The sequence below is a fragment of the Microtus oregoni genome, unplaced genomic scaffold (genome assembly GCF_018167655.1).
Source record: "Microtus oregoni isolate MIOR12 unplaced genomic scaffold, Mior012 000103F_ref0000194, whole genome shotgun sequence".
Lineage (NCBI taxonomy): Eukaryota > Metazoa > Chordata > Mammalia > Rodentia > Cricetidae > Microtus > Microtus oregoni.
The window spans coordinates 1833075-1851824 of record NW_024544717.1 but is presented as its reverse complement, the minus strand read 5'-3'; the positions used below and the strand labels follow the sequence as shown (position 1 = coordinate 1851824).

General features: G+C 46.5%; 1 protein-coding gene and 1 pseudogene across 1 annotated transcript in view; both read left to right on the top strand.

Moving 5' to 3' along the window:
* The first annotated feature begins 1439 nt into the window (after nucleotides 1-1439).
* Nucleotides 1440-5604, top strand: LOC121443239 (annotated as a pseudogene).
* A 5627-nt stretch (nucleotides 5605-11231) lies between these two features.
* Nucleotides 11232-18750, top strand: part of LOC121443230 (constitutive coactivator of PPAR-gamma-like protein 1) — an 86568-nt gene continuing 79049 nt past the window's right edge. The window contains exon 1 of the mRNA XM_041644905.1: nucleotides 11232-11828. Within this exon, the coding sequence (XP_041500839.1) occupies nucleotides 11355-11828 (474 nt within the window). The 5' untranslated portion in view covers nucleotides 11232-11354. The remainder of the gene's footprint in view (nucleotides 11829-18750) is intronic.

Sequence of the window (18750 nt, the reverse complement as noted above, 5' to 3'; positions counted from 1 at the left end):
AGAGGCAGAGGCAGGCGGATCTCTGTGAGTTCGAGGCCAGCCTGTTTTACAAAGCTAGTTTCAGGACAGCTAGGGCTATTACACAGAGAAACCCTGCCTCGAAAAACAAACAAACAAACAAACAAAACCAAAACCAACAAAGTTCAAGTTCAAGCTGCACGTTGAGTTCAAAGGCAGCCTGGCATACATGAAATCCTGTCTAAAAACTACATTAATTTGTGCTTTTGTTTCATTTTCATGTGTTTGGCATGCACATGTGTGCATGCACATTTTACATGTGTTTGTACACATTAATGTGTGACTGGCTTTTCCACGCATTCTTCATGCCTGATACTTGAATGTCTAATATATTTTGTATGCTATTTTGTTTCTTCATATTTATATTTTGGGAAGTGTGTGTGCATGTGCATAGGCACACATGTATGTGAATGAATGTGAGTGTGTATATATGCATACATGCAGAGGTCAGAGGTCGGTGTCAGATGTCTTTTTCTATTACCCTCCATATTATATATTGTGGAAGGGCTGACCTATTTGGCTAGTCTAGCTTACCAGCTTGCCCTGGGGATTTTGTTTGCCTTCCTTTTTATAGGTAGGCTACCACACCTGCCTGGTGTTTTTGGGGTGCAGGAGGGATCTGAATTCTGGTCCTCATGCTTACTGCAAGGGTTTTACCGCTGTCATTTCCTCAACTCTTGTCTGTTATTTTAAGTGCATCAGGTGGGTGGGAGATTCAGTGCCTTATCATGGCTGGGAGTGAAAAGATTCAATTTAAAATTAATTTGTTGAAATAAAATCTTTAAAAAATCTATTTCATATGCTTCCTAAGGTAGGAACTAATTCCTTTCCAAACACTTTAGAGCATCTACTAAATAGATGAATTATTGTACTAATTAATGCAAGTTTTATATGGGCCTATTCTCCCTTTAGTGGACTGGAGAGTATGAAAGAATGTAAGTTACAGTGCAGTGTTTAAAAATCTGAATGCTCTATTATTGGTTTCTGGGCAGAAATGAGTCTGGAGGTTCAGTTTCTCCAGTTGGTGCAGGTTGGTGGCCATAGTCAGAGGCCTGTGTGAATGGGGGGTGGGGAGTGGGTGCTGAGTTGCAAGCCTTTAGTTGGGAGAAAGACGAGGTGCCAAGCCCCTGCCCCCAGTGTGAGAATCATCTCCAGGCCAGCAAATTGGGGAGGACTGTCAGTATGTCTGTACTGGATACTTTTATGTCAATTTAACATAAGATGAGAGGAAGGAGCCTCAGTTGAGAAAATGCTTGATGATTGACTGATGTTGGAGGGCTCGGCCCATGGTGGGTAGGGACACCCATGGGCAGGTGGGTCTGGGTGCTGTAAGAAACCACGATGGGCAATCCAGTAAGCAGCACCCTTCCAGGTTCCAGACCTGCTTGATTTCCTGTCCTGACTTCTTTCAACGAAAGGCTATGACGTGGAGGTATATGCCAGGTAAACCCTTTCCTCCATGTAGTGACATTTTGTTCGTAATCTAACAAATAAAGCTTGCCTGAAGATCAGAGTGCAGAGCTAAACCACTAGAGGCCAGGCGGTGGTGGCTCACACCTTTAGTCCCAGCACTCAGGAGATAGAGGCAGATTGATCTCTGTTAGTTCAGCCACCCTGGGCTACACAAGATTGAATCAGTCTAAAAGAGAAACAGAGCTCACACACTTGGGATCACATGCCTTTAATCCCAACACTAGGGAAATGGAGACAGGGGTGATATGGCTGGGCAGAGAGAACTATAAGGCAGGAGGAGACGGGAGCCCGAATGCAGCCTGAGATGCAGTCTGAGGATTTGTAGAGACAGGATCGCCCTTTCAGTCTGAGGATTTGGTAGAGGTAAAAGGTCTCTCTAGTGGCTGACTTCACTGCTTCTCTGATCTCTTTTTTACCCCCTAATATCTGACTCTAGGGTTTTATTATTAAGACCAATTAGAATTCGTGTTATACCTCCCCAGTTTGCTTTTGATCGTGGTGTTCCATCATTAGCAATAAGCCTAAAACAACACCCCAGGAAGAACTCTCCTGAGGAAGAAAGATGAGTAGGGCAAGAACATCCAGGTGTTGGTGAGACACGGATCATATGATCTGGAAGGGAGGAAAGCTAACTACCATCAGGAGTAGGATGTGATCACACACAGAAAGAATTTAGTGTACCAACTGTAGGACTCACAGGAACTCCAGGAAAACATTGACTTTTGGTATGATGTTTGGAATATCTACTGAGCAAATTGACGTCTACCAAAGTGATGTTTGTCCATTCTAGATGAAGTTATTATGGGCTATAATTGGAGCATTTTACAGACTGGCACTGGAAAAACTTTTACAACAGAAAATGAAAGGTCACCTGGGAGGAAAATGACCTCTTGGCTGGGATATTTCACAAATTCATCTAATTTTTAAGAACATTCCTGATAATGGTACTGAATCTGCAGCCAGTGTCTCTTTTGGATCTCTATAATGAAGACTTTTGATATCCTTAGTCCATCTTCTTCTAAGAGACTGCTTCGCTTGATGATCCTGTAATAAGAGGGAGTGCTAATCAAAGGTTTAGAGGGAATTGCAGTGTACAACAAAGGTGAATTCTACCAAATATTGGAGAAGGGAACAGCGAAGAGGACAACCGGGGCGACCTTGAAGAAAGCTTCCTCTAGCTGCTCTGTTAGAATATACATGGAAAGGTACTACAGCTGGCAGAGAACAACTCATTAAAATTGGAAAGCTGCATTGGGCTAATCTTGCAGGAAATGAAAATTTGGCCATCCTGGAGCTGCTGAGAAAAGCATTCAGGATGCTATAAGTATCAATCAGTCCCTGTTGACTTTAGGAAGAATTACTACTGCTCTTGTGGAAATACCTCATATTCCTTATCGAGAATCCCAACTAACTAGAATCCTGCGGAGTTCTCTTGGGGGATGGTAGAGAACATCTCTGTAACAGCTTTCCCTGCAGCTCAGAGGGAATGTGCTCAGAGCAAAGAGCATACTGGGTAAGCCTGGAGCGGGTCAGAAACCTGCCACAGAACCCATGAGGACTAACAGAGGCTGTGGAGTGTGTGATGCGAGGTCTCGCTACAGCCCATGAGGGACATGGAGCGTGCATCTCTGAAAGAGAACCATGAACGGAAAATTAACTGTTCAGAAAATAAATTGTTGAACTGGTTGAAAAAAGAATCAGTCTCCTTGAGGAGGGCTCAGTAGGGTTACAGAGTTATCTATGGATGACAAAAGTGAACTTCACCTGTGGAAATCTGAGCTGCAAATAAGGCAGGTGGACTTGAAGCCACTCAGAAACATTCACAAGAAAGAAATAAACTGACAACTTATTAGAGAGGAATAGGTCTCTTTAGCATTGGAAAGAACGTGGGGGAAACTTCATGATGTCACCGGCAAGAAAATGTGGCAGCTAGTATGTCTCAGATTTCTCACGTGCTGGGAGAAGAGCAATCAATAGCTACACAAAGTAAGCCCGCTGTTGTGCAGAAATGGGTTAACGGATTGTGACTGACTGTCCCGGCTCCCTGAAGGCTGTCTCACCCCCTGGTGTGGCGTCCAGAGTGAAGCCCAACAGACAACTGCAGCAGTTTCAGGGTTTCGTTGACGATGGCTGAAGACAGGAGAAGATAGGAAGTTTTTGTTTGTTTGTTTTTTAAGTTTTCATAGCGTGTCGTATAACAATCTACATGAACCCTAAGAAAACATAGTTTCTTCCTTAGTGAAATGACAAGAGCTTTGTGGGAACTTGGATGAAGACTTGAAGACAGCGTGGAGACGCATCCTCAGGAAATTTGTCAATCAATAGTTGGATGGAGAGATTCTGCACTTTGTTGGAAAAGTGTGAAAATGGCTGGAAACCACTTAATAGTACTCAATAAAATACAGAGTGGAAGTCGACAGCTCAACCAGTAAAACAACACAGTAAAAACTTGTGGAGGCTGAGAGATGGTGCAGCAGTTAAGAACAATTCTGCTCCTTCCAGAGGACCTGGGTTTGGTACCCAGCACCCACCTGGAGGCTCACAACAGTTTGTAAGTCCAGTTCCTAGAGGATCCAGAGCTCTCTTCTGACCCCTCCCCCCCGAGGGCACAGTATACACAGTGCACGGATGCATGTAGACAAAACACTCATTCACATAAACAGAATTTAAGGAATTATCGCTAGGCCAGGTGTGCTGATGCAGGTCTCAGCAGAGGCAGGAATAGCAGAAATCTAAAGCTTAATGAAATTATAAAAACTGGTTTGAATAACCTTAATTGCTTATTGCTGAAACTAGCTATCCCAACAGGTTTGACACCCGAGAGAAGTTATTTATATCTATCAACACTGGTGAGACTGAGCCATGGAAACAGCTCCTTGATCAGCTGTAAAAGAAACAGCCCAAGCTGTCAATGATGCTAACTTGTTCAGAAAATGACAGAGAGACCAGTAAAGGCATGGATGAAGAAAAGGGGGTTCTGTAGCAATGTGTCGAAGAACTCTTACCCCAAGAGCCATTTGTATTGTGTACCAGTGTGGATTGCTCAAGTGGCGGGGGGGGGCTCCAATTTCCCAGCACAAAAACACACACAGCACTCTGTTTAAAAGAGCAGACCGCAGCCGGGCAGTGATGGCATATGCCTTTAATCCCAGCACTCGGGAGGCAGAAGCAGGCAGATTTCTGTGAGTTTGAGACCAAGCCTGGTCTACAAGAGCTAGTTCCAGGACAGACTCTAAAACTATAGGGAAACCCTGTCTCAAAAAAACAAAAACAAAAAACCAACAACAACAACAAAAAAAAAAAAAACAAAAAAAAGAAGAAAAAAGAGCAGACTGCACTATAAGCCTGCAGTAAATTTAAGTAAGCATCAAGATTATTTATTCATTCATTCATTTATGTTTTAAAAAAACAGGGTTTCTCTGTTAAAGAGCTCTGGCTATCCTGGAACTCACTATATAGACTAGGCTGGTCTTGTCTATAAGAGATCTGCCTGCATCTGCCTCTCGAGTGCTCAGATTAAAGGGTGAGCCACTGCCGCTTGGCTTATTTTATTTATTTTTATGTGCATATTTTTCCGTGTGAGGGTGTTGGATCCCATGGAACTGGAGTTACAGATAGTTGTGAGCTGCCATGTGGCTTCTGGGATTTGAACCCAGGTCCTCTAGAAGAGCAGCCAGTTCTCTTAACCACTGAGCCATCTCTCCAGCCCCAATTACTTATTTTAAGAAAAAAAAAAGTCAGATGGTAATGGTGCATACCTTTAATTCCAACACCTGGGAGGTGGTGGCAGGTGTTTCTCTGAGTTCTAGGCCAGCCTGGTCTACAGAACTAGTTCCAGGCCAGTCAATGCTACTCAGAGAAACTCTTTCTCGAAGAACCAAAAACTAAAACCTGACGTGCCATAATTTGAGGCTGTGTACAGACTGAAATGGGATAGACTATATCAACAACACAGTTGCTGCAGTTAAACTGAGTGGCCTTCTTTGTCAGCACTGTAGTGCTCAAGCCAGGCCTAGTAGCTCACGGTCTCTTCCTGATGCCACGGATCCAGATATAGAAGCTGCTGCCATGTTTCCTGCCATGCTGATAATAGACCAAACTTCTAAACTGTAAAGCCAGTCCCAATTGAATGCTTTCCTTTATAAGTGTTGCCGTGGCCGTGGTATCTCTTTACAGCAAAGAAACCCTAAGACGAGGGTTTGGTTTTTCAAGACAGTTTCTTTGTGTAACAGAGATTGGTTGTCCTGGAACTCTGCAGACCAGGCTGGCCTCAAATCTCAGAGATCCATCTGTCTGCCTCCCGGTACTGAGACTAAAGGTGTGTGCCACCATGCTCAGCTTAAGGCTGGCTCTTATACAAAGGGCTAGGTGTCATGTAACTGTGATGAAACTCTGGGTGTGGAGGGCCTTATGTGGCAGATGATGCCCCAGGCCCCACTTCCCAAGACCAGCTCTCCCTACTCTACATTCTGGGGACTTTTAGGGGGTAGTAATGGTGAGCAGGGGAAGGGCAGTTCTCAGCCTCAGTGTCTTAGGGTGGGGCTTTGCCATGCTGTCAGTACATCTATCCCCGTTGCTTTCAGAATTTGAGGCAGAACTTACTGTTTTCTACATGCACTTTGTTCTTGTAGCTCAAGCAACCCAAATCTCTTTGGCTGTAGTCCCAGACCTAAGCAGGGAGTCTCCACCATTCTCAGAATGACTGTGATTTCCAGAGAGAAGCAGGCTCAGGTTTCCAGCCTGGACAGCTTCTCAGACTCTGGTGTAAAGGTGGTGATTTTTCTGTATTGTTTTGCACAAGTGCAACGGATTACTAAATAACTAATCTAGAAATGGTCAAACCTTAAAATCACTTTGTACTTGCATGAATTTCTTAAAAACTTCAATTGGACTAGGCAATGGTGGCCCATGCCTTTAATTCCAGTTCTTGAAAGGCAGAGGCAGGCAGATTTCTCTTGAGTGTGAGGCCAGCCTGGTCTACAAAGTAAGTTCTAGGATATCCACGGTAGTTACACAGAGAAACCCTGTCTCAAAACTTAAAAAAAAAACACAAAAAACAAAAGCCTCCATTGGATTTCCATCACACTTGAAAATAAAATTTCATTCACTCAATCGTTCAGTAGCTGAGGGTGGTAATGCACTTCTGAAACCTCAGTACACAAAAGGCGGAGGCTGGAGGATCAGCAGTGGGAGGCCAGCCTGGGCATTAGAGTGAGTGCCTTTCTCCAAAAACCTAGAGATTTCGCCCTACATTCTACCAGGCAGCATTTATGGAATGACTAGAAAGTTCTTTCTCTAAACAGGATTACAGCACAACAGCTTCCACTACTGCCTGGGTCAACTCTTGCAAGTTGCCTAGGGAACATATACCCCTCATTTCAAAGTCCTCAGCAGTGCCGGCTGCTTTCACCCATGTGGGGGGGACCTATCTTTCTCAGCCTGAGAAAACGGTGTCCCTGTTTAGTGGTGACACTAGTGCTTCCTCAGCAGAGTCAGCAGCTGCAGCTGACCTGTTGGATAGGACCTATGGATCTGGTCACTGATATATGTCTTGCAATATTTGTGGCTTTGGAAATAAGCCTTGGTGTTGCTGAGTAGGTTATTTTTGTTTGGTCCTGGAGATACTTTGCAATTAACACAACAGCCTCTGGAAATCTGAAAGAAAGAAAAGGTAATTGACATGTCAGTTGTTTGTAGCATGTTCATCAGCTGTCTCCATTCATGCTAGCTATCACAGGGCTGGAGGACCAGCCAAACAGAACCGTGAGCATGCTGGAAAGGCGCAGGGGACCAATTACAGACCTTCCACTTCCTATACAGTTCCAAAGTTTGTAAACAATTTAATAATCTAGGGCTAGGAGTCACTCTCCTCTCTTTGTACTCACAATATGGGACGTGGGAGGAAAATAAGAACATGGGTCTCGAAGGACAGCAACACACCCCTAAATCCCATTTATTATTCTACAGGAAAAGGCAGAGGCCTGTTGATTCAGAAAACCTCACTACAATCCTGGTTACAGTACAGTCAGACACTTCTGTTCTCTCCTTTATATCCTGGCCTATAGAAATCGAAGTTCAGGAGCACTGGGTGGGAGTCCACAAGGTATGATGCCCAGGTAAAGAGGGATGTTGGAGAGGTTGGTTTAAGATGGCAAGAAGTGGGACAGTGGACACACGAAAAGGACACCAAACAGCCTCCACTAGTATGGACAGGCGGGTACGGAACACCAGCAACCAGGGAAGTGCGGGGACCTTCGGCTGAGTTGGTAAATAACACATCATATGATAATCATTTCAGGAGTCTGTTCTTTATCTGTGCTGTGCTGTTAGTAAAAGCTAAAGCCATTTAAGAGGCGGGATCCTCAATTGAGACACCCCCTCCACAAGATCGGGCTGCAGGCAAGCCTGTAAAGCATTTTCTTAATTAGTGGGGAGGGCGCAGGCAGTAGTGGGTGGTGCCATCCCCAGGCTGGTGGTGCTGGGATGTATAAGCAAGCAGGTTGAGCAAGCCATGGTGAGCAAGCCGGTAAGCAGCTCTCCTCCATAGCCACTGCATGAGCTCCTGCCTCCAGGTTCCCGCTGTTTGAGTACTTGCTCCCTTCATGAAGGACTGAGAAACTGGAGTGCAAGCAAAATGAACTCTTTCTGGGCCAAGGGGCCCATGGTTACGGTGTTTTAACACAGCAAGAGAAAGCCTAACTAAGACAATTGCTCAAGTTAGATTTTATACAACCTAATTTTACTTTCCTACTGGCTTATAACTTAAAACTTTTAAAATGTATTTTTAAAATAGCTGAAAGGGAAGATGAATTCATAGCTGTGATGAGAACAGCATTTTTAACCCACCTAACTGAGAAGAAAAGGCCTCCTAATCTCAGAGTAGCAGAAGCCCCCAAACAGGAAAAGCCTTAAGACTGCAGAAAAAGCCTGTGCTCTGTGGGGACTCTGAAGTAATAACCAATCAACAGGTCAGGTCTAGGCAACACTGCAGGTTCAAATCCCAAGCAGGGACTACTGTACCTCTTCATAGCCACAGGGTCCAGACTTAGCTGTGGTCTGGGGTTTCTCTAATCTTGGTTATCGACTACATGGGTAAGAAAGAGGTCTCCACCACAGTTATTGTCAATATTTTCATTAGGCATTGTGTCTTACATCTGAAATCCCAGAACTCTAGAGACTAAGTCAGGATTGCTGGAAATTGAGGCTGGCTGGATTTCATAGTGAATTCCAGGTTATCTCGGGCTATGAGTGAAATCCTGTCTAAAGAAAATCCCCCAAACCCAATCCAAAACTCCCAAACCCAAAATGGCAATATTGTCCTGCTTTAAGTTGTAATGAATTAACCAATCAGAAACAAGTTAAAATGGAAAAGAGTTAAAAGCAAGCATTTCTCTCACTGGCTTGGAAAATTTTCCACGCTGTGGTTGGCTTTCTTTCTCTATTAATCTACTAATTATACATGTTTTTTTCTTTCTTTTGTTTTTTTTGGAGACAGGGTTTCTCTATGTAGCAGTGGCTGTCCTGGAACTCATTATGTACACCAGACCGGCCTTGAACCCACAGATCTTCACCTGCTTCTGCAACCCGAATGCTGAGATTAAAGGTGTACGCACCCTAGCAAGGCCAGTAATATTACTTTTATTTGGTAATTAGTGTGAAGCCTATGTTTATGCAGTTTTTAACATTTTTATTTTTCAGTTGTTTTTCTCAATAGCTTGTTAATCTCTCCATGAAAAGTTTCTCTAATACAGCCTAAAGACCAAATGAAGAAAAAAGTCCTTTAATCATGACCCAATCACATTGTATTCTCAAGCATATAAGAAGTTGTAGAATTTATAAATAGGGCTTGCTTTTACCTCAGTATTTAAGTTTTATTTACATTGTTGTTAGCCAAACATTCCCCCCATCACTAATCACAGGAGGAGGAAGTGAGGACAAATTCAGTATTATTAGCATCTGTAGAACAACCTGGGAGGTCAAAGAAAGCCAGGGTTCTCCCAGGACCAGAGAAGGTGACACAGATTTGATGGTCCACCTCCAGAACCTTGGCGTTCCTGTCTTAAGATGAAAAGTACATTTATTTCCAGAACAATGAATACTAGCACAAACGGTTTTTTCCTTTTTTTTTTTAAATAATAAAAGCAAAAATTTTAAAAGAAATAAAAACAAGTCAGCTGTGGCAAAGGCTGACGAAGCACGTGCAAGGCCCTGGGTTGTCCACCAGCTCTGCCCAAACAGACCAGCAAACAAGAATAAACCCAAACCTAAACAACTGGATGAAAATATGTGGACTGTAATCTTGTTAATGAAAATACAAGTGACGGAGACTCATGCCCAATCTTGTACACTAACCATGAATTCCAAAACATTTGGCTATTTCGGGGGTGTTATTATTTAGCGAGGCTCTAAGTGCAACCCCACTTTCTACATAACATGGAACCCTGCCCTCATCACTAATTTCATCCGTAAGCGGCATAATTTATCGGGCCTTAAACATCAATCAAGGCTCCAACAGCGTTTTATTTACGTCACAGGGGCCCCGTGCTTGAGACTAAGAATGAGGTGTTATGATCACGTTACATTGTACACATGTACGCAACGGTCAACGAATAAAAAATATTCTTTAAAAGGGGGGAAAAAACCCTACAGAATTCCGTTTGCCTCTTCTCGGATGCTGACGAGGGCTTTAGGTCTGCATGGACTTGGTGCTCAGCAGTTGTGCGTGATGGGTCACTCCTGTGTCTGGTGCACCCCGCTCCAGCACCGACTTGCTCAGAAAAAGAACAGAGGAGGAGCTGGAGGTAAGCAAAAACGCTCCTTTAAACTGTTTTCTTTTCTTTCTTTTTCTTTCTTTTTTTGGGAGACGGGTTTCCCGTAGCCCAGACTGGCTTCCAATAGGACGGAGATGACCTTGAACTTCTGCGCCTCCACTTCCAGAAGGCTACGCAACGCGCAGGGCTCGACCCCTGCGCTTGTGCCTGCCAGACAAGCACTGTGCCAGCCGAGCCACATCCCCAGCTCCTTCCAGATGCCCAGGCGCACTGGCAGGGACTTCGTTTTCAGAACGTTTGGTCCCGGCACTGCATACGTACCGTCGCCGCCCGGGTTTAGCGGGATCCTAGCGGCCTTCTCAGGCACCCCCGAGGCGGCGCACGTCCGGCCGTCTCCGGAGGGCGGCGCAACGCGGGGAGGCTTGCGGCTCTTGGGGAGTCTCCTTAGCCGGGCTCTGACGCGAGGCCGTCAAGTCACGGCCCGGTCCCGGGAGCGACGCCATCTTGTCGCCCCTGTCCTCCACAGCGACTCGCACTCCCAGGTTCCTGGCTCGCTCGCCCCGGCGCGCGACACACGCGGCGGAGGAGGAGCGCGAGCTGCCAGCCACGCCTCCCGAGCCCGCAGCCGCACGCGGGGCGGGGCCGGCCTCGGAGGCCCGTGGCCTCGGGGCGCGGCCTGCACGGGCCCAGGCGCCTCCCCGAGCCCGCCCGGCCGCGGCCCCCTAAGGGCCCGACAGCCCTAACCGCGCTCCTCATTCTCCGCCCCGCCGCCGCCCCGGGGAACCCGGCCGCGTCCCGGCGCCGCCTCTTCCGCCTTCCGCGTCCGCGCGGGCGGGCCCGACGTCAGCGCCGCCCCGCCCGGCCCAGCAGCGGCCTCGGCCTCGCAGCGCGGCGGCGGCGCAGGTCCCTCCCCAGACATGGCCCTGGGAGGTGGCAGCACATGGCGGCCGAGGCGGCCGTGAGCGCGCCCCCGGCCAGCCCCAGCCCGCCCTGAGGCTGCCCGCGCCCGCCGGCCGCGCCACGGCCCCGCCGCCCCCCGCCCCGCCGCCGCCGGCCCCGCCGCCGCCCGCGCGCGCCCGTCCCGCCGCCGCCATGGGCGTGCAGGGCTTCCAGGACTACATCGAGAAGCACTGTCCGAGCGCCGTGGTGCCGGTGGAGCTGCAGAAGCTGGCCCGGGGCAGTCTGGTGGGCGGCGGGCGGCAGCGGCCCCCGCAGACCCCGCTGCGCCTGCTGGTGGATGCCGACAACTGCCTGCACCGCCTCTACGGTGGCTTCTACACCGACTGGGTGAGCGGCGGCCAGTGGAACCACATGCTCGGCTACCTGGCGGCTCTGGCCAAGGCCTGCTTCGGCGGCAACATCGAGCTCTTCGTCTTCTTCAACGGCGCGCTCGAGAAGGCCCGGCTGCACGAGTGGGTCAAGCGGCAGGGCAACGAGCGCCAGACGGCGCAGCAGATCGTCAGCCATGTCCAGAACAAGGGCACGCCACCGCCCAAGGTCTGGTTCTTGCCACCGGTCTGCATGGCCCACTGCATCCGCCTGGCGCTCATCCGCTTCCACGTCAAGGTGCGCCTAGGGCCGGCGGGCCGGGGTCTCTCAGGGGTGGGTCTGGGGTCTCTTTGGACCCGAGTCAGAATCGGGCCTGGTGCCCTTTGGACTGGGATCCCTGCGGGCTTGGGTCAGGACTAGGGTCTGGGGTCACTTGGGCAGGGGTCAGAGTTGAGCTCCGGGCCTCTTCGTGCTTGTGTTTGGGCTGGGCCTGGAGTTGATTGGGTAGGGATTGGAGTTGAGCCTGAAGTCCCTTGGGCCAGGGTCAGAATTGGGCCCGGAGTCCCTTGGGGCAGGGTTCAAGGCTTGGCCTAGGGTCCCTTCAAGCTTGGGTTTGGGTTGGGCCTGTGGGACTTTCTTGGGCCAGTGTCAGGGCTGGACTAGTTCCGGGAAGCCCAGCCTGGTCCAAGCTGAGTCTTGGGTGCCCCTGCCTGTGGAAGGCCAGAGAGCAGGTCTCAGGGGCTCTCAGGGGGCTCTCTCGGGACACTTGCGTGTCACCGCCTGGAGCAGGATGGATGTCGGGCCTTTTAGGCCCGGCGTGGTTGAAGTCCGCCCACAGCCATTCCTCTCCACTTTCTCTCTGGTCTGCTGTGGGCCCATAGACTTGTGTATAAGACAGACACTTAGGCTGGTGGACAGACCCCCACCCCAAGTGGGACTGGTGGTGTCATCTCCAACCACCTCAGTCTCTTCCTTTTTGAAGGCTGGCAGGCCACCCGCTGGTTTTAGACTTAATTGTGTACGCATCTGTCGAAATTAACCGGCTCTTTCCCAGCAACAGGTTTATCTTGGAAGCGTATAGAATAAATCGTGACAGTGGATCGCCAGGGCCTTAGGGACAGGTAGATGAAAATAGTGATTGCCTCCAAAGCTGTGAGAGGGGAACCTTGTGTCTAGGCCCATGCTGGTCTCCAATTCTGAAGGCGGACCCCCCTGCTCCTCTACCTCTGAAAAAGATATTTGGAGAAATTGTCTATGGTAGAATTTTGGTATTAGATTTCGAGGTACTGTAAAATTTGATGAGATGGGATCTTGTCAGTTCTGTCTGATGTGAAGGTGGTGGTTCTGAACCAGGAAGAAGAATTTGGGGGTCGTTTGGCAAAGGCACAAGATTTTGAAAGCCATTTTTTTCTGCTGTATAGGAAGCATTCAGTGACCTTCAGTGGGCCCCAGTGGGTGGGTAAGGAGAGCTGCACGTTGTCAGAAAGCTCTGCAGCCAAAATTGGGCCAGAGGAGAATTTAAGGGCCCAGCAGCTGACTGAAAACTGAGCACCTAGCTGGTCTTCAAAAGTCTGGATAGCTTGCATTTTCATGTTTTCTTTAAAACTCTTATTTGGGGGGTGGGGAGGATGAGGCTGTTTGAGTTTTAACAGTTGCCTATGTCTTCCAACTTGTTCCTTTCTTTGGAAATTGAGCTCGAGTTGAAAGTTTTAGACTGTCTCCTCTTCCTGATCATCCCTGCTGGCAGTGATGAGATGGTGGTAGTTAAGCCTAAAATGATTGCGGAAGTCCCACCCAGGATCCTGTTGCAATTGGTGAAGTTGTGTTTAAGTCTGTGGGTGGAGGCGGCTGGAAGAGTGGTGATTGGCCCAGGAGCGTGGCAGATACACAGCATGTCATTTCTCAGCTAGTTCGTGTGAGAGGTAATGTGTGCCTCTCACTTTTTCTCCGTAGCCTGGGGCTCTGGGAAGGGGAAAGTGGAGCCCTCCCTCTGGCTTGAAAAAGGTCCTGGTTTAAAGTTTATTGCTGGGAAGTAGCATTTAAGACAGTGAGCTTTCTTACCTGTTTTTGCTAATAACACAGGGCTTTCTAACATTCAAAAAAACATTGAATATTCATATTAGAATATTCATTAGAATCTCTGTGTGTGTGCGTTCTTGTGTGCTTTTACCTTTTCGCAAGAAATGTTGAATTCTTCTAAGTTGTAACTTTTTTTTAAAACAAAACAAAAAAAAAATCAGGATCTCATTATATAGTCCTAGTTGGCCTGGAACTATCTATGTAGACCAGGATGATTTCAAACTCACAGAGGTCCTTATGTCCCGCCTCTGCTCCTGAGGCTGAGATTTAAAGGTTACACTGTCATAACTGGCCAACTGTAACATCTTTGGGCCCTTGTGAATGCCTCTCGTTCCAAGTAGGTACTCAGGATTTTGACCAATGTAGTCGGTGTTTGGAAGCTTGGAAAGTTGAGGTAGGAGGATCCTGAGTTTGAGGCTGGCATGGGCTTCAGGGTGAGAACCTGTGGTCTTCCTAGCAACCTCACCGTTTTGAGAAATGCCTAAGAAGTTTAGCTTTTCAAAATTTCTTAGCTGCCAAGCGGGGTATCTAGGACATTGTGTAGAATGACAGGAGAATAGTGTTGTCTTTTCTGCCCGAAGGATCCTTTATGCTCTCTCTCAGCCTGCTCTAGCCTTTGCCGATGTAATTCCAGCAACCCCGGTTGTCCATTTTCTCAGCTCTGCTTGAGGAGAGAGCAGGTGAAGAAGAAAGTCTGCTGGAGGCAGGAGCACCATTAATAGCAAAAAGTGACAGCAGAGAGATGTGAAACTGCAGAAAGCAGACAGAATTGTGTGCTATTTTTAAACAAGAAAACAACCCTGTGTAGTTGGGTATCCCTGGGAGCAGTGCAGCATTTATTCTGTGAGGATGATTTTGAGGGGCTGGAGATTGCAGGGACCCACCTGGATTTGATTCCCAGTATCCTCATAGTGGTTTCCAACTATCTATAACTCCAGGGATCCAGGGGATCGGACGCCCATTTCTGACTTCCGCAGGCACCAGGTGCGAATGTGGTGTGCATAGATACAAGCAGGCATAACATTGACACACATAAATCTAAAAAAATTTTTTAAAGTAATAATATACATGTTTTAAAAAGGATGGTTTTGAGTCATAAAATTACCTTTAGTGTTCTCTGTTTAAGGGTGTGTGTGTGTTAGATTTTTATTTTTGAATGCTCATAAAAATTTGTAACAGTGTGAGCTATCACTACATAGCTGATAGAGTGGGTGAATAAGAAAGGCTATCAGTACCAGGTGCTAGCAGGTTCTGAGCATCTGGAAATGGGCTGGCAGTTTAGTTTATTACGCGTATGGCTGGTGTCTGTGCACCACTTTTGTACCTGGTTCCTGCAGAGGTCAGAATAGGACATTGGATTTCCTGGAATTGGAGTTACAGATGGTTGTGAACCACTATGTGGGTACTGGAAATTGAACCCTGGTTCTCTGGAAGAGCAGCCAGTGTTCACTACTGAGCCTTTTCTCTAGTGGTAGTTTCTTACTAAGCATACATGTTCTAGCAAATCCCATTAATGGGTATTTTCTTAATGAGACTTTATTCACATAAACACTAGTATTTGGCCTAGGGGTGTAACCAGTTACTAGAGCATTACCTCATTTGTGTGAAGCCCAGGGGTCTATGCCCAGCATTGTATAAACTGGACATAGTGGCACACACCTCTAGTCTCAGTACTTGGGAGGTAAAAGCAGGAGGTTCAGATGTTCAGGGTTAACCTTGGCTGCGTAACACTTAGGGCCAGCCTAGGCTCTGTGAGACCCTGTCTTGGAAAACAAAACAAAACAAATAGCAGTTGGGGAAGTGGCTTAGTTAGTAATGCCTGCTGCAAAAACAAGAGGCTCTGAAGTAGGACCACAGCACCCATAGGAGAAGCTGAGCTGGCCCTGTGCAGCCATAACTCCAACTCCAGTGCTGGCAGAGTGGGCATAGGAAGATCCCTAGGTTGCTGGCCAGAAGTTCACTGTTCAGTGAGAAACCCTTTTTCTCAGAGGTAGAAAGTACTTGAGGAAGGCATTAACCTCTGGCTTCCATACATCATATGCATGTAGTTGCACGCATATGCATGCACACACACATACACACGAAGCTAGGCTCACAAAGTGTGATTCTCTTTATATGACCTTCTCTGAAAGAGAAAGCCATAGGGATAGGAGCCTAGGAAGGAAGTGGCTGTGAGAGTCGAGCTCAAGAGAGGAGAGAGTGAAGTCGTGTGTTCTGTTCTGGTGATGATAACATTTAAAAATCAAACTGTACACCAAAGCTAAATAAAAATTAATTTTGCTGTATGATAATTACTACTTTTTAACGTTAGATAAATGTTGGTAAAGAAATTGACACGAATACCTATGCATATATTATGTGTGTAAAAACATTCCTATTGCAAAAATACAAAAACCATCTTTTTCACTTTAGTGTTTTTTAAATAGGATATCTTTTATTTATTCTTTGACAGTTTCATATTTGTGAGTCACTTTTTTTGTCATCTCCATCTTCACCTCCCTCTTTCCACTCCTCTGCCTTTACTAGTGTTTTATAAATTTGTGGGGAGCTATAATTTCCTGTCATATTTATTTAGAGAAATCCTTTTTGATTTAGAGAATGCTTCTTTGATAGAGTAATAAATTTATTTATTTTGTGGTGGTGGGTTGTGTGTGTTGGGGGCACATGTGGAAGTCAGAGGACAATTTGTTTCTCTCCGTGTGGGTCCCAGGATAGACTTGACTGCAGGTGCCTTTGTTTGCTGGGCCTCCTCGCTGGTCCTAGGTGCATGTTTTGCAGTTAGTGGTTCTCTGTGACCATTAGAAGTTGGCTTATACTTGAGATAATTTTCTTGTGGACCTTACACAGCATTTCTTGAACTTGGCATTTGCTGGTCACTGGGAGAGTAGCCTTTGTGTGCCTTGAGTCATGGTAACCTTTGAAGCCTCAGGGAGTGACTTGTGTTTATTTGAAAATCTTGGTGACATTAATTCACTGGTATTGTCTAAACACCTCTCCTACCAGACTGGAGGTGTAGGTGTGAAAGTTTATCCTGAGGTTCCTTAGACCTCATCCTGAGTTCCTTCCAGTGGAGCTTTGGTAATTCAGTGCTCTGGTCTGTTTATGCAGAGCTTACACAAAATAGTGTTCCTGTTTTTCAGCCAAGCCAAGAAAACACCCTTGTCTTTAGGGCCGATGATCTTGCGGCGAGGAGTAACTAGTGTCAGCCTGGATGTTTACTGGTCCTTGTTCACATTCACTCCATTCGTTGTTTAGTACTCAGTATCTTACTGGCCATTTTACATGGCGAGAAGCAGCATCTACTGGCTTAGTTACAAATGGGGACTGGGCACCCTGCAGAGGGAAGTGCAGGCTAAAGTCAAAAGTCCAGTTCCATTGTATGAGTACTTTAGGGGTGTGCCTAGTGCTCACGCCCTGGGAGCAGGTTTTTTGCAGTTACAATAGGAGCAGCAGGGTTTCTATGTAGAAGAAAATCATGCATCATTAGATCCAGGGAACTAAGAGCAATGCTCAGGGACCTTTAAGTAAACAGGAAATACAGTACAGAATTCACTCAAACTGGTCATCCATTAAAGATAAATATTCTTCTCTAGTATGTCAGTTTTGTAACTAGCCCTGTGCTACTTAACGACAGGTAATTTCTTGAAATATTCTTAAACCTAACTGGTGTAGCCTACGGGCTGTTTATATGGAAACCTGTACAGTGTGTGACTGTAATGAACACTGGAGGCAGTTTAGCATAATGGTACTTGCAGCTCAAAACAGGAAAGGTACAGTAGAAAGCTAGAGATAGTATATGCTAACACTGAAATGTTCCAGGGCACATGGCTGCAGCTTACCACTGCATGGGTTGGTAATTTTGTAAGCTAAACAGTATTTATTTCATTTGTGTGTGATACATATCCATAACTAGATGTCTGAATTTCTCCTGCTTTTTGACTGTTATGAAAAAAATTAGTAATGTTTCTATGAATGTGGAATGCCAATGGACATGTTAGTGGTATTGGGTAGTCAGGACTTCATGCTTGCTAAGCAAGTACTTTATCACTAAGCTACATCCAGTCATATATTTAATTATTTCAAAATTGTTTTATTGTTACCACAGTGGCTACAGAAGTTATGTTTTCTGTCACATGTTATACTACACATTATCAGCATTTTTTAATGTGTAAAAAAATCTTTTTGTCTATATATTTTTTAATTAATTAATTGAGACAAGATCTCTCTATTTAGTTCTGGATGTCATGAAACTCACTATGTAGACCAGGTTGGTCTAGAACTCAGAGATCCTCCTGCCTCTGCCTTTGCTTGTACCACCAGGCCCCTGCCTGTGGTTGTCTTTTTAAAGTAGTGGTTCGTAGTTTGCCTAGCCTTCGCAGTTGCTATAACTGCCCTCCCCTTTTCCTCTTCTCTCTCCCTCCTCACTTAACTTCCTGTCTCCTCTCTTGTCTTGTCTTGCCTTTCTCTCCTCCAGATAGGATATCACTGTATAGCTCAGACTGGCCTGGAGCTAACTGTGTAGACTAGGCTGGCCTCAAACTAGTGGCAGCCTTTCTGCTTCAGCTCCTGGGATTATAGACATGAGCCACTACGTCCAGCGGCATGAAAGTCCTGCAGAGCTGTGCATCCACATTTCCAGATAGCCAGATTTTTCAAGTAAACCAGAAATCCACATTCTATTCGAAGTTATTCTACTTAAGAACCGTCAAGCCAAGCAAAACAGTACTCTAGGCTAGATTCAGCTCTTGAGCACCGGTGTGTCTGAGCTCTGATTGTTATCTGTTGTCCTCATCCAAGTCTCTTTTTCAGAGTCCCACTGTCTCTCCCACCTTGAACTCTCTTCATTGGTCAAAACAATTCAGAGACTTTCCCTAAAGGCTAAAGGCCGTGGGGTTTCCTTGTTACATGTTCTTTTTCCTGGTGTCCACTGTCATGTGAGGGGTATCCCATCCGCGTGCTCATAATGTCTGACACAGGCCAATCTCTCACGGCATGTCTTGTCTCCCTTGTTATTCTTTTTCTTAAAAAATGCTGCAAGATCCCCGCGGCAGTAGGCAGCAGAAATGCTGTAGGTCCCAAATGGTGGCAGTGGGCCATGTGGTGGCAGGAAGCGGGTTCTGGGAGCAGCCAGTCCCAGGCA